Here is a 16,259-nt window from a genome sequence, read left to right as displayed (position 1 = left end):
GCACATCTGGTGATTGACAGATTGACAAATCTGGTGGCTATCTGAAACAATGTTGCCACTCCAGAACAGATGACCACAACTCCACCGAGTCTCAGCCCTGATATTCTAAAAGATGGATCGCAGTGTCTTTTTGCGTCTGAACGTGTTATATCTCTGTTTGTTCCAGAGAAACAGCTTTTGTCATACTAAGAGACAGCTTTGATGTTTATGACTCACTGTCTCCAGTTAGATGATGACAGACATGTCTGGCATTTGCTCAGAACCATCAAGATCCATCCCACATACTCTCTGCATATATCTGACATTTTATACGTCACTCAGATTTAGACGTTACGTAGATTGTTAGTTTTTACACACAGTTACATATAAATGTTTTCAAAACAATACTATGGGTGATGTTCTTGACTTGGACTAACGTTTTAGGGCCCTCACCGCACATGGGGAGCATGATGTCATACTTTCTACCCATGAGCGGTCTTTGCTGTGCAAATGTAAACATTTTCCTAGTACATATCTACTAGAGAACAGATTTGCACATTTCAGTAAAAAACTGCATTGTGATAGTATGAAAAACAAATGCATTCAATTTAGAAGATTTTACAATGATTAATTGTTTGATAAAAGCAGAACTCCATATGAGATTGATTGATTTAAACACAATCAAAACTCAGATTTTGTGTTTACATAGTTTCATTTCTTAGACGGACCAAAACTAAAGGCCTTTTTAAAAGGTATAAGTACATTCTGTAGCTCTTGAACCAATCAGTAGTGGAGGTGTATACTGTAAACCTTCTCCTGACCAACCTAACAATGGTATAGCTGAATGGATTCAAGTCTCAGCTGACAGTGTCAGAAATGAAAGGCGGTGAAAGGTCAGAGGTCAGGCAAGAGGTGGATGAGAATGATGATGATCTACTTGTTGGCACGATGGCACAGCTTGGTCTGAGCTTGGCTCAGACTGCAGTCCATCGGCATTTGGGATTAGCCCTGAAATGGAATGACCGCATGACGATTGGTCGATTGATTGATGGGCCTGTTGCAGAGCGGATTCCAGGGTAGCCTGGATCGGAGGCTCTTACCGCAACAGATATCCGGACTCGCTTGGATGGCCTCCTGAGCTCAGGAGACACCAGGCTCTCCAGGTTGTTGTTTTTCTTCCAGGTTGAGCAGAAACAAGCATACAGTGTTAAAACCATCAGTAGTTTGACAACTTAAAAGTAGAAACAGGAATTTAAGCTCCTGATTACCAGTTATTTATGACTAAAAGTAACGACACATTTTAGTTCTTAAGCAGGTGCTGCAGGAAGACAGGTCATTCTGGAAGTGCAGCAAGACAGAAGACTAGGACAAAGTAAAGAGGTTGGAAAATGCAGCTGACTGTTTTCTGTAACTGTGTGTGTGTGTGTGTGTGTGTGTGTGTGTGTGTGTGTGTGTGTGTGTGTGTGTGTGTGTGTGTTTGAGTGGGAGGTAGTACACTGTAGAGCGTGAAGGACTGTATGTGAGAGATAGGACTGTGTGGGTGAACAAAATGTGTGAATGACAGAATGTGAGTCACACTGAGTGTGTGTGTGTGTGTGTGTGTGTGTGTGTGTGTGTGTGTGTGTGTGTGTGTGTGTGTGTGTGTGTGTGTGTGTGTGTGTGTGTGAGAAGGCACCCCTATTGTTTGTTATATTTGAGAACATGACACTCACCTCAAGGCCTTCTACGTCTGGACTGGCACAGAACAGGTTCTTCAACGCGATGCCTGAATGGTCATGTGGGCCTGCAAGAGACGGACACACTCAGAACCTTTTGGTTCTGCTCATTGTTTACAATATAAAGTCATTTGATCTACACCTTCATGCCTCTGAGCCTCTAAAAAGAAAACAAAATTCACCAAAAAGCCTGTCAAGTTTCAATAAGTTAAATGCCTGAATCATCCATCTTCTCATTTCCTTTCCACCACTGGCTCAAAGAGTCAGTTGCTGGGGCAACAAGGTGAGTACAGATCTTCAGAACTCCCTTCTCCACAGTCACCACGTTTAGGATGAGGAAGACCAAGGCGTTCCCACACCAGCTACATCGTTAACTCTGTACAGTGAGTCTTGCGGTTCTGAGTCTGAATGTAGATTTAGCAAAACATCTCATGGATCCTTAAACACCTTTGATCAAATCTAGCATCAGCATCAGTTTCATTCAAGATGGCCGTAATTAACATAAACAAGGTCAACCACGAGTCATCCACAACACAAACTCAGAGATCTGATGATGTTGTGTGAAATGACACAAATTTGATTTCCAGAGTTTACTAAAACAGCTAAAACTCCAACATATCTAAACACAAGCGCTGTTATCAACACAATGCACAGGTCATCCTAGTTTACCACCAGATTTAGCTACATTAGGCTTCAAATGGGATAAAAATGCCCTCAGTTTCTATTCTATTTAATTTATTCTATTCTATTTTAATTTAGTTTAGTTTAATAATTTAATTTATTCTGTTCTAATTTAATTTAATTTAATTTAATGTATTTTCTCTCTCACTTTTCATTTTAGGCAAAAATAGACATTCGGAGTTCTCAACAAGAATGTTTATTTTATTCCTGCCTAAATCATAAATTGCCTAAAGTTAATCTAAACTGTAGAATGTAGAACTTTACAGCAAGTAAGGAACCATTATACATCTTCATTTAAAGGCCCAGAGTGCTTTATTGGTGGGAGACTTTGCAAAAATGCCTCTTTCAACTGTCAAGATTGCAGACATTCAGGCCTCTGTCAGAATAAATTGTAATAACTTCTGACCCAAATTGTTTCGAATAAAAGCAACTGGACTTCTTGATTTCCTGAAGACGTTTCGCTTCTCATCCGAGGAGCTTTGTCACTTCTGACGGGAACAGTCCCATGTTCGTAGTCGGATCTGACAAAGCTCCATGGTTGACGAGCAAAGCGTCTTCAAGAAACCAAGTTCAGTTGCCTTCATTCAAACCCCTTTGGATTTCCATGACCTGGATGACTGAGAACCTTCACCCGCACAGTGACCTCTGATGTCTCTTACTGGTGGGAAGCTCAGTGGGTCTCTCTACCACAGAAGGTCTCTTCAGTGCAGGTTTGAGGGGCTTCTGGCCGACTGGACGGGTTGGGCTGAAGGTGGACTCCTCAGTAGAGATCTGTGTGCGCACACAAACACACACACACACACACACACACACACACACACACACACACACACGCACGCACACGCACACGCGCACACGCACACACACACACACACAGAGGTAAAACACAGAGGTTCCCACATCCCTTACATATCCACCACTCTCTCTCTGACGCTGGTTCTGGAGATTTTCACTCTGCTGACGACATTCAAAACCAGGTTTACACCAGAAAAGACTAAAAGTTTCTGTAAAGCCGAACTCGGGCTGTGTCTGTTTTACTCCTTTTATTAATACTCGTGTGATTTGTTGAAGTTAAAGATAGAAATAGCATCTGTGATTTTCGCCACCTATTCTTGGACCAAACAAAAAGTTATGTTTCAATCTGCCATCTTTTAACATGCAGACTTTTAATGATAGAAATTCTTCTGCTTTGCTCCCAAATGGATGAAAAAATATACAAAGTAGACTCATTTATCCTTTAAATTGCCTTAAAACATTGAACTCGGTGCTGTGCACAAACACCTCTCAGGTCCTCACCTGAAGGTGTATTACTCATGAATTCACCGTAAGGCAATAAAAAAGGATTAAAGGAAAAAAAAACATGATAAATGACGCGTTTGGTGCTGGAATAGATTTAGAGATCTACAGTAGAGCTGGCTGAATAATCACACACAGACTACTGAGCAGCATTAGCGATAGCGATGGGTTAATTCCTTTTCAAACTTCTTGTAAAATGCAGCAAAGAAGACAAGAGAAAGTCTCATTTCTACGTAGTCTGTGGCGAGACACGCGGCGTCCTTCTAAACTAATGTTCTGGGGAATGTCCATGTTATTTTGTTGTGTGAAACCTTGATTTAGGCGTTCTGTTGTGGTCCTAACATCTAACTGTTACAAAGCCTGAGCTGCTTAGATCTCTTCAGCATACAAGAAAACTACAGCTCAGGTGGATTTTTTAGTGTTTCACTCTTGCAAGTAAAGTTTAAATAGAGTTTAAACAAATTCAAGTCATTCCCGTGCTTTTCGTGACCTCTCACCTTGAAGCGGACCTCCTGACTGGCCCGCTGCGGCCCATCATCACTGTCGCTGTTTGACAATACAGACAGACGTTTTTTCTCAGCAGCAGCTCGCTCCCTGATGTACTCCAGCCGTCGGCTACGACCGAGCTGCTGGGAGAGCAGAGACTGGAGCTGGGATCGCTCAATGGAGCCCAGCAGGATCATCGACTCTACAGCAGGGGAGAGAAAGAAGGTGGAGAGGTGAGGACCGGCGGGACAAACAGGAGCATATGAAGGGCGAGGAGACAGTTTGGTGCTAAAACAAACAAAAGACCAAACAAACTGTTTTAGAGGGAAAAAAGGAGACGATAAGGAGACTTCAAACACATGCAACGGAGCTGCAGCTAGTAAGTGTGTGTGTGTGTGTGTGTGTGTGTGTGTGTGTGTGTGTGTGTGTGTGTGTGTGTGTGTGTGTGTGTGTGAGACAGAACATTCTGATTAGGCATTTGGCTGACAGTATACTGCTAATTGTTCCTGCATGATTACATAATAGAAACACCAGTGCTGTAGTCTAAGGAGGAGGCTGAGGCGGGCCAGTCGCTGATGAGCATCACCAAGGTCAGAGCTTTTCTGTTTATCCCCACAGTTCCTGTTTTTACATTCCCAGGTTCAGATGGGTGGTTTCATGTGACAGCACCAGAAGACTGAGTTGTTTACAACCCAGAGACCTCATAGGAACAGCAGAATCAGCACTTCTCATCAGTCTGTTTCTTCACAAGTCACAACTAATAACACACTGATACTTGATCAAACGCATGTGCAGTAATGTGTACAAACTCTCCTCATTTTATCTTCAGGTAGTCTGACGTGGTAAAAAGGTCTCCAGACTTGTTGAAAGTCTTCAAAAGATCCTTAATAAACTTCTGTCTGCTATTTCACCCCCATTCACCCCCACGCCTGAGCCTTTCTAAAGAGCATCTGCGTTTTTCTTTGTTGAGCCACTTAACCCTGACATTAAATGTCCTTCAGGAAACCCCGAGGACTATCGCTCAAGACCACCGTTTAGGAAAGTCTGGCTGCTTGAACTGCAGCTAAGAAGTGATGGAAGTGGTGACCTCATCTCATGATCATTTCAGTAAACCACAATAGGATTATATGTTCTGTGTATTGTCTATGTTTGCATTTTGATTGTATTATATGGAAACTTCAGCTGCATCTTAGAAGATTCATGAGTCTGCGTTATAATCCATCTGGGCTGCATAATAACTGTTCGGCAACACGTTCATGAAGTGTTTATTAACCAGTAAGGAACACAGAACGGGCTGATGTCAATAATTTGTAGCTCTAAGGTTTTTCCATGGTTTTCCATCTCTCCTATTATGGGGTGGAGGCTTTCAGACATTTAGGACTGATCAGAGCATTTTTGGTCTGTTTGTAAGAACTATCAGCCAAAATGACTCCCAGAACACTGTGGGCTGTTCTTTATAGGTTCAGTGTGCACACATAATAAGACTGAAGCAGGATGGTGGCCCAGAGATTTCAGCTCAAATAAAAAATGACAAAAGTTCAACTAAAATATGAATCATGGAGTAAACTTTTACTTTAACATCATCGTTGTGGATCTTTATAGTTAACATTGACATAAATCTTATAATCAACAACCTTCACCTACCCTGAATGACAAATGTAGATGTCCTGTTAAACTGTGCTGAGTTAAAGACTGATTTGCATATGCAGGTGTGCTTCTGTGTAGATGTTATTCATTATTACTGGTTTCCTGAGCAGCCTTTGTTTATGTTCTTCAGGCCTGAGAAGCTATCAGCTAGTCACCAGCATCAGCTGCTGACATGGTAAAAAAACTAAAATCTCTGAAATCCCTCAGAAATTTATGTCATGTTATTTAACAAACCTCACAGCGTGTCAGGCTGCAGAATGGCAATTTACAAAGATAAAGATCATCAGAAGTGAAATTTAACATTTCTGGTGCATCGTGCATCCAAAAGTCAAATCCAGCAGGAGTCTCTGAGCGGAATAATATAAACTGATGGCCACAAAAAGGTTTGTTTAGCATTTGAATGATGTTTCTACTAAGATAAAGGCATCTACAACTGGCATTAACCATGCAAACATTTTAAAAACCTTAACATTATTGTCAATTTGCAATGCTTGACTGTTTAAGGAGAGAAATAAAGAACTTCTAACTAGATTTGGCCCCTGGAAGCACCACAAGTGCTAGATTTTTATAGTGGTTACATTGAAGCTTGCACATTTAGCCAAAAACTACCGGGTGAAGAACTGTGAAACTTGACAATGATGTAAAGATAGACGTAAATAAATGACATTTGCACAATGTACTAAGAAATTCAGGGGATGTTAGCTGTTTTAAGCTGCCACTAATAGAGTTTGGGCTTTGCTGTGCTTGAAAAAGCTGTTAGCTCATCAGTCATGAAGGATGTCCCAACCGTTTGATTAGAAGGCCATCAACAACACGTAAGATGGTGATTAATTCATTTTCAGAAACAGGCTATAGAAAACAACAGAAACATAGATTTGAGATTTCTCCCTGCTGTGCAAATGTGTGTCTCACCAGCTGATTCTACCAGCGCCAGAGTCTTGAGCTGTCCCGACATCAGGACGTTGTGCAGGTCTCTGTAGCAGCAGTTAAGTGTGATGTATCGCACATCCCGCACCATGATATCCTCTACTCGGATGTTATACTTCCTGAGACAAGACAAGAATCAAACCACAAGCAAATAAAAACCATGGAGTGATGAAAGAATAGAGCACAAAATAGTTAGACAAATAAATGAACACTCCATCCAGGTTCTCCAACAATGAGCTGGTGAGCGACACCATTGGAGTAAGGTCGTGTGGATGATATTGATGTAGCCTATCAAGCTTTTATAATAACAATAACTGGTATCTATGGAAAGCATTATCATCTAGAGACAAAAATAAAACACAAATGCTGAAAAAAAACCATTGTATTATACAGTGGGATGTAAGTGTGGTCAGCCTTGTTGTATACATTGTTGGTTGTTACAATAAAAAAATTCAATTACATTTTTTAATTGATTAATTATATATGTTGGTCATATTATCATAGAGGACATAACAGATGATGATGATGATGGCATGTATAGTCAGTGTCGTATTTCATTATCATTATAAAAAAACAAGAAAAGGCATAAATGACTATTATACTGAGTTATTAAACAGCAACAAAGAGTAATTGTGATTAAATTAAATTGGTAACGCTTCCTTAGTACTTACATGGTAATTACATAGTAAGTTAAAGTGTATTATTGTGTAATTAAAGCATATAATAGTAATAACGTGCAATTATTGTTTAAAGCAGTATTAATTGGGAATGATTAATAAAAAATAAAACTAGAATTGAACCTGAGTTTCATGTTAATAACTGTTTAAGAACTCCAAAACAATAATACACTTTAATTTACTATGTAATTACCATGTAAGAACTCAGTAATTAGGGGACTGTAAAAGGAAGCGTTACCAAATAATGGTGGATAAAAAATGCAAAGAAAGGGAAAGAGAAAAATTAATAGGAAAGAGGGAAATCGGTGGATCCGGGGAAAGGTGGAATTGGTAGAAAAAGCAGAATAAGGAGAGGGTGATGGAGGTCACGCAAAAGCCAGCCTGAACAAGTGAGTTTTCAGCTGATTTTTAAAGGAGTCCACTGAGTCCACTGATCTCAGGCTCAGGGGGAGAGAGTTCCAGAGTCTGGGGAACACAGCAGCAAATGATCTGTCACCTTTGGTCTTTAGCCTGGTGCTGCACAACCAGTAGGCTTTGATCACTGGACCTCAGGGACCTGCTGGGGGTGTAGGGACTAAGAAGATCACCAATGTAAGATGGTGCTTGTCCATGTAAGGCCCTATAGACCAGAACCAGGATCTGGAAATGAACCCTGACGTTGACTGGCAGCCAGTGAAGCTGGAGGAGAAGCGGAGAGATGTGGGTGTGTTTGGAGGACTTGGTCAGAAGCCGAGCACAGGCATCCTGAACCACCTGTAGACGGTTCAGGGAGGTTCTACTCAGACACGTGAAAAGAGAGTTACAGTAGTCTAAGCGTGAGGAGATGAAGGTGTGGATAACTGTCTCAAGTTCAGAGCGGGACAGAATGGGACTCAGCTTAGCAATGTTCCTGAGATGGAAGAAGGAAGAGCAAACAAGAGAACTGACATTAGAATCCAGGGTGAGAGCTGGGTCAAAGGTCACACCAAGATTTCTGACAGAGGGTTTGGTGTGAGAAGCAAGCTGACCAAGAAAGTCTCCCCAGCATCCTCCACTTAACTGATGGTAAAATGCCCATTGCCCATTGCTCCTCTGTTAACATAAGGTGAGAATTATCCATAAGCGCTTCTGCTGGCGCCTACTGTCTGTGAAGGCCAAGTCATCTTCTTTTGCAAACTGGGAAAAATCTCACTACAGGCTGGACTTTGTCACTGGCGTCTCCTAGTGTGAAGGTGTGTTTAAAAGGCTAATGACGCTAACATGGGAGAGGACGTGCAAAAGTCACTGCTGCTGCTGCACTGAAATTAACTATTCAGGGGTTGGTCAAAACACGACATTCACTTTTAGTTATCAAATATTTTGTGTGCAAATGCTTTATGCATATTCTTGGTGTTTCCTCTCTTTGATGAAATATCTACTTTGCAAGTAATGCAAGTTATCTTGTGACCCTTTCTCGTGAAGTATAACAAAACTTTCAAGCATTTGTGCAGCTTAGGCGCAATGCTTCCCACTGAGAAAATGTGTGAGCTCCCCAACGTAGCTTGCATACGCTATGCAACGTGCGTGATGACGTCATTTGCCCCGACTGGAAACGATAAGAGAATTGTTTGCAAAAACGTCAAATGATTCCTAGGAATTGAAATAGTGGGAATTGGTTCTCAACAAAAAATGGTTTTTGATTCCCACCCATAGGCTGGATGAGAGGCTAGAGTTTGTATATTCAAAGCTTGGTGGTCAAGTGGTGATGTCCTCAACCTTATGCGATGTCTGGCCGGGTCTGACTGGAGGGCGAATAGGAACACCTTGATATTGGTGTATAGAGGCGTGATCAGGTCGGCCTTGGACTATGGGCGTTTCCTGTACGGCTCTGCTGCTCCTACAACCCTGAAGCAGCTGGATGTGTTGCAAGCGGCAGCCTTCAGGGTCTGCAGCGGGTGTGGTGATGGACGTGTTGGGGGGGGGGGGGGGGGGGTCTGATTGACTAAGGAGGCAGGCGGTGGAGTTGGGCTTGCCTGAATGACCTGCGAGTTCCCAATTTTTTAGGCTGAGGTCCCCCTGCCCTGGCTTTGGCCTGAGCCTGTGGTGGATTTTACGGGTATGGTTTGGGGGCTGTATTTGCAGCTGTTTTCTGATGGCTCCAAAGAGCTGGAGCGTGGCAGGCTGGGTCTTAGTTGTGGTCGCCGGTTACGGGATGGCTGTTAGGTGTTCACAGCTGAGTTTATGGTGGTCTTACATGCTCTGTTGTTCTGACACTACGGCTAGGCTGGAAGTGCTGAAAGGGAAGTGTTCAGGGTCTCGGTCTGACCTGTTGGCTTCTGTCAGGTTGAATCTGCATAAGTTGGGTGCTCTCGGATGCCAACAAAATCAACAAAGAAGTCTGGAACTCCAATGCAATGAGGTCTATCCAGACCTTTACATAGGGGAAACTAATAAACAACTACACAAGTGCATGGCACAAAACAGGAATTGCCCCCTCGTCAGGTAAATAATCGACAGTCTACTTACACCGAAAGGACAAGAGACACTCTTTGAACATGATAAAATGCACATCTACAAGATAAAAAAGCACCTAATGTTACAATAAATGAAAACGCACCAAACACTATTTGCATTCTCTAGTTCCAAACATATTTCATTTTTCTCAGCTTCAAAAGGCATTTTTCTTTAGGGGACTATGGTATTTTGTCCTAAAGTGGAAGTGGTAGCAGCCAGCTGTTTCTCCTTCTCTGATACAATTGAGCAGAGAACCTCTCACACCAGCAGCGTTCTGCTGCAAAATGCTCAAGCGCGTTGGTGCAAACCAAATGCATTGGTTCGGCGAGACAGACAACCAGACGGTCCAATCATTGGTTTCAAACCGAGCCATGTTCTTGGCTGAGGTTTTTAGACAAATGTGAGAGAACCCCTTCATAATTTTTTTAATTGATTAATTTCCACAATATATCTACATCTATACTACATCAAAATGGTGTTTAGATACATGAAACAAATGTTTTTAGCTAGCTTGTTTTGCAGATTTGCCGTTGTATCGTTTATCACTCTGTTGCTGGCTCTGTTATTCCCTCTGCTGTGGTCTGTTGGGGTGCAGGCAGCACTGACTGAAACAGGAAGAGACTCAACAAGCTAGTTAACAAAGCTAGCTTGGTTCTGGGTTGCCCACTGGATTCAGTTGAGGAGATGTGTGATAGGAGGATGCTGGGGAAGATGACCTCATCTTTAAAAACCCCTCCCACCCACCGCGTTCCACTGTGAAGACCCTAACCCTAACCCTAACCAAATATGGTGACAGTTTTGATTTCTCCATGTTTATGATGGCAATTTTTATCAAGTTCAGAATGTTCTGAAAAGTAATCCGAAGGATAATCTGAGCCTATTGCTGTTCATTGCTATGAACATGTGCTGGCTGAGGCTTATTAAACTCACTAGTGGATCTGACAGAACACAAATGCATCCCTCTGAACTGGCCACAGCACCTGCTCAGGCAAATTTCCCCTGAGATCTTCAAGGTGGAAGAAATCAAATTATTGTTTTTTATTTAACTTTCCCTTTCACCGAGACCAAGACAAAGAATCTTATCAGCCTTCTTGAATTCTATAAGTTGCATAACTCATGATTGATTGATTGTTCCTCTGTGAATCCCAGTTTATTTTATTTTTTGCAAGCACACCCACAGACGCTGGATTAGACGGAGATCTGAAACTTTCCTCAAAGAGTTTTGGAAAAACATGCAGAGAAAGGCGAACATGGTCTCCACAAATGTCAAAGCAAGCTTAAAATGACAGTGAGGAGGAGGGAAAGTGGAAATACTAAGAAACAAAGTGACAAGAGAACAATGGTGACTGTGATGTTATGTAATGGTTTCCATAAATGGAACCAAATAGATTTCTTCCAATAAAACTGGGTATGATACCCTTGGAAAGACCGTTTTTATGGTTCTGCTGGGGACGAGCGGAGAGAAGGATCGTGTTTTGTGCTGAGAATAAAAAAAGACAAATCCAGTCATTATACTGTGTGTGTTGTTGCAAAGGAGGCGTTACGTAAGTGTTCCTGCTAAGGTGTGTGTGTGTGTGTGACTACGTGGGTGTGAGGGGGATCATTTCTAGTTGGGGTTAAAAAATGCATCCAGCACCAAGATATTTTGACACTTTCATAATTTTGGTGAAGCAGGTTTATTAATTTAGCATCTAAAGAAATGACTTCTGACAAGCATTACTAACTGTTTTGTTTTTATGATCATTTTAAGACTTTATAATTAGTTTTGTTGATCTTTGTGAAGCACTTAGTGATTTTTCTTTCTGTGATAAATGGTTTATGTTATGAGCCTCTCCAGTGGTTGTTGGTTACAGCACATCTCACTGGGTTCAGTCTCTTGGTCATTATCTCTGTGAGTTTTATGCAACACCACGGATATCTGAGAGAAAACTAGTGTCTGACTAAACGCTCACAGCGTGGCATTTTCAGATTGGAGGATGGGAAGCCGGCATGTCAGTAGAAAGTGAAGCCTCCTGTGGAGGCTGCCTGTCTAGGTATCTCATTATAACAGGTATAGACTCAGGCCCTGTCCACACGTAGCCGGGGATCTGCCAAAACGTAGATATTTTTCTACGTTTTGGCCTGTCATCCACACGAAAACGGAGTTTTTTCAAACGAAAACGGATCTTTTTAAAAACTCCGGCCAAAGTGAAGATCTGCGTTTTCTCCGTTTTGGGTGTCTGCGTGTGGACGGACAAAACCGGAGTTTTAAGGTCCGCAACGTCACTTTCCGCGACACAAAAATGCTGACATCACGTGTGCGACCTGTGTTTACACTAGCCGACAGCATGGATGCCCTCAGAGCTGCGCTCGCTTTATCGCCTTAATTGTCCAAGCGCTTTTTGCTTGTTTGTTTTTGCAAGCGGAATTACTGCTCCTTGTGGAAGACCACAGACGAAGGACGAGGTTAAGAATGGGGAAGTACTGCCGCCTACAGGTCTGGAATGTCCTTAACAACGTATTTATCAACGAGGTGGTGTGGATGCAAGTTTTTGGAGGGGCGGATATTCGTTTTTTAAAAAACCCCGGCTACGTGTGGACTAGATGTCAGACTGGTTACCTTTATGATCGGCTAACCTGTTGGGTTCATCAGTCAGACAAATGATTACAATGATGCTGCTACTGATACTAGGACCTGACATGTATAGGGTAGGGTTATGGGCTGTTATGGTGTTATATGTTTGCAGCAATAATTCATTTGCAGAAGGAAATAACAGTGCCCGTTCCACTGGGATGACACAGCTCAGCCTAAGGGATCCTCTACAGTGCTGGAAAGAAGGCTGAGACTGTAAGCTGAACATCAGTAGGACCATATGTCTGGAACAGGAGAGCACATTTTCATTATTTGCTGAGATATTTGGGTGGGTGAATAGCGCAATGAGGGTTTGGTTATGTTTTGAGGACCTGGAGTAGTGGGATTAAGCTGTAGGAGTATGGGATTCTGATGCCATTTTTAAGCGGTACCCAGTCTTGTACAACTAAAGCATTAATTCATTCATTTTCTCATAGCAAACTCAAACTCCTTCCTGGTGCAGGCTGGGCTCCACCAACTTTGGTTAAATCCAGTTAGTGGTGTTCATAAACAGAATCTCTGAATACAGGGAGAGTTCTTGTTTCTGCTCACAGCTAACGAGGTTCCATCAAGGCCTTTGAACTATGACCTTCAGTATGTCCTGGGATGTCCTGATAACAGCCGGTGTGACAGTCAACTCGTGTAAATTTGAAGCCACAGAAACCACCTGGAAAAAGGTGGAATGCTCCCCATCTCTGGGTTTGGAGTGAGTCTTAACTTCTTCAATAATAAATGTCAGAAGAAGTGACAAAATGACAAATTGGGAGTTTGACTTTAGCTCCAGCCTGTTGGAGCCGGTAAAGGTCGTAAAAGCAAAGCTCTTGACTTATACTGCTATGACTACATACCAGCCCTCACCTGAGGTCATTTGGATCCTGGATACAAGTGGCTGAAATGAGCTTCCTCCAAAGCGTGTCTTAAGCCTAGTTCCCACTTTTCTGTCGAGGGGCACGGAGACACACACCATTATCTGTTCTTTGCAGCCAGCCCATAGAGGGTGACGAAGAGGGTTAGCTACTCAATTTGTAAATGTCTGCTATGGAGAGTGCAAGCCTTGACCTCCATATGAAAAGGAGGTTATGGTAGGGGAACAGAGGACTGCAGGAGAGATGGAGAACAAGAATAAAGTTGTGGACGGGAGTCAGCCTGTGTGCTGGTGTCGAGGCGTGAAGGAGGAAAGATCTTCAGGAAAGATGATTAAAAATCAGATACATAGTTAGCTCATTTCTCCCAGTTTCTGAAGGACAAACGAGGTTTTTCTTTCAACTTTGCATCATCATAAAAGCGTTTGTAAACTTCTGTCATGGTTAGGTTCAAAAATTAGATTTAGTTAAAAATGGGTAGTCTTTTTCATTATGTTGGTGATGATTGTAATATGTGAGATGATGCTGGTGTTTCTGCAGAGGTCCCTGCTGTACATACTCATGGTGACCCCAGCCCAGCTCTGGAAGGTAGGGCAGTTTCTTGATCCTGATGATGGAGTCGTAAAGCGAGGGCTGTAATGACTGAGCCACAGCGTTGGCCAGGATCACAGCAATCATCACCGGCAGGATGTGTGAGATCTGGCCTGTCAGCTCAAACACGATGACTGCAGTAGAAACGGTGTGGGTCACTGCTCCTGATAAGGCTGCTGCACCTATGGACGGGGGGGGTGGGGGGTGGGGTGGGGGTGGGGCAATGGGATGAGCAAAAACAGCAGAGGCTCAGTGCTGTTCAAATCAGCAGATTTCAAGGTGAGGTCTAGACCTTTCTTCAGAAGCATCATAAATCAAAGCTCTAACTTGCATAAAGACCAGTACCAATAAATCAATGCAGACAATCGTGGCATTAAGTTTTGTTTTGTGCAACAATAGTTCAGCTGGATAGGTTTAAACTTTACCTTTGAGCTTCTACATTGACTCTCTGTACACCCTTTACTCACTCACACACACACACACACACACACACACACACACACACACACACACACACACACACACACACACACACACACACACACACACACACACACTAGGGATGCAACGAAAACATTTTTTTTTTCAAACTGATACGATACCGATACTTGGATCCGAGTACTCGCCTGTACCGATTACCAATACTTCTACTGTACAAAAAATTGCAATGTTTTATTTTGTTCTCTGCTTTCATCAGGAAAAGACTGTGAGGTAGATTAAAAATAAAATATATGAATAGAACGGATTTTTTTTCAGGGTCAGCAACAATACTCAGGTGGGCTGTGGTGTTGCAGCCATCATCAATTAGTGCTAAGGGGCCCAAAGTGTGCCAAGAAAATGTCCCCCGCACCGTCACACCACCACCACCACCCTGAACCCTTGATACAAGGCAGGATGGATCCATGCGTTCGTGTTGTTGATGCCAAATTCTGACCCGAACATCCAAATGTCACAGCAGAGATCGTGACTCATCAGACCAGGCAACATTTTTCAAATTTTCCATTGGCCAACTGTAGCTCACTGGATGTTTTCTTTTTTTGGACCATTCTCTGTAAACCCTAGAGATGGTTGTGTCAACAATCTTAGAAGCTCCGCAGCTTCTGAAATACTCACACCAGCCTGTCTGACCATGTCATCATGCCTAAATGCACCGGGCTGCCAACATGTGACTTGCTGATTAACAGTTAGCGTTAACGAGCATTTGGACAGGTGTACCCAATAAAGTCGCCTTCTTTAAATTTATTGTTTATCTCTTGAACTCTGCAGGGACTGCAACTAATGACAGTAAACACGTTTCAATCACAATAACAATATTCATTCATTCATGATATTTTTTTCCCTCAGTCTCTCCTGCGTCACCATTCACAAATAAAAATAAAAAAAGATTACATACCTTATTAAAGATCTTGAGGTTAATTTAAAAACATTTCAGAGTTCTGGGTAGAGCTTTGTATCATTTAGGTGAACTCATTATTCGTTTACATTAAAGTGGTTAGTAGGCCGGTACAGACGTAAACAACGTTTCCGTCAATGACAGAAAAACCCACAATGATCACAGAAATAACTTGAATCTGACTAAAGTAAAAATAAATAAAAATTCTATGACATGTAACCAATGAGATTCAGACATTGCTTTTCAACCATGCTTCAACTGAGTTATTTAAACAAAAACAAACTAATAGAACAGGCCTGGACACAAGGATGGTACCAGGACACATGATCAATCGGGTCACAGTGACAGGACGCTCACACTGTCACAGATGCATTCTGTCTCATTCCCTATTCTTCGCTTCAGGCTGTGTGTGTGTTTGTGTGGGTGTGTGTGTGTGTGTGTGTGTGTGTGTGTGGGGGGGGGGGGGGGTCTTGTTCCGTGTGAACACGAAGCAGTACAAGTGATAATGCTGCTGGAATTCATAATTGTGTCCTTCTCAGCAGCAGCACTGCAGGTGCTCTTTATGTCCAAAATGTGCATAAGCCAGGGGTCTCATTTATCAAACATTGCGTAGAATCCTTACTAAAACCGTACTTAGCTCAGCAACAACAAAAGTACTTACTCCAAGTAGGTTTGTGATCTATCAAACATGGAGTACGCACAGCTGCACGCAATCTCTGCTTCATGAATCAGAAATGATCTAAAGGTTCTCAGCTGCATTTTAGTCACATCCCGCCCTCACCACGCCCACTTACTGCCATAAATAGCCAATGCAAAGTGCCTTGTGGATCTCATGCATAAACATAAGCTGGCTGTTGCAGCGCTCCGCCAATGGCATGGCGACTGTAGAACAAAGCAGATCAAGGAAGTGCAATTTCACAG

At 42.4% G+C, this 16,259-nt stretch overlaps 1 protein-coding gene across 10 annotated transcripts in view; it reads right to left on the bottom strand.

Moving 5' to 3' along the window:
* The window catches only part of clcn2c (chloride channel 2c), a 360,814-nt gene that overhangs the window by 37,339 nt on the left and 307,216 nt on the right, over positions 1-16,259 (bottom strand). For 8 of the 10 annotated variants that reach the window (XM_070543366.1, XM_070543362.1, XM_070543363.1 and 5 more), the window contains 6 exons: positions 13,914-14,127; positions 6,717-6,850; positions 4,169-4,359; positions 3,035-3,146; positions 1,692-1,762; positions 1,080-1,154 (listed from right to left, as the gene is read on the bottom strand). In XM_070543366.1, the coding sequence (XP_070399467.1) occupies positions 1,080-1,154; positions 1,692-1,762; positions 3,035-3,146; positions 4,169-4,359; positions 6,717-6,850; positions 13,914-14,127 (797 nt within the window). The remainder of the gene's footprint in view (positions 1-1,079; positions 1,155-1,691; positions 1,763-3,034; positions 3,147-4,168; positions 4,360-6,716; positions 6,851-13,913; positions 14,128-16,259) is intronic. The other 2 variants (XM_070543369.1, XM_070543371.1) reach the window with 1 other exon arrangement.

This window comes from Nothobranchius furzeri, chromosome 13, assembly GCF_043380555.1.
Source record: "Nothobranchius furzeri strain GRZ-AD chromosome 13, NfurGRZ-RIMD1, whole genome shotgun sequence".
Classification (NCBI taxonomy): domain Eukaryota; kingdom Metazoa; phylum Chordata; class Actinopteri; order Cyprinodontiformes; family Nothobranchiidae; genus Nothobranchius; species Nothobranchius furzeri.
This window is presented reverse-complemented; position numbering and strand designations above follow the sequence as displayed.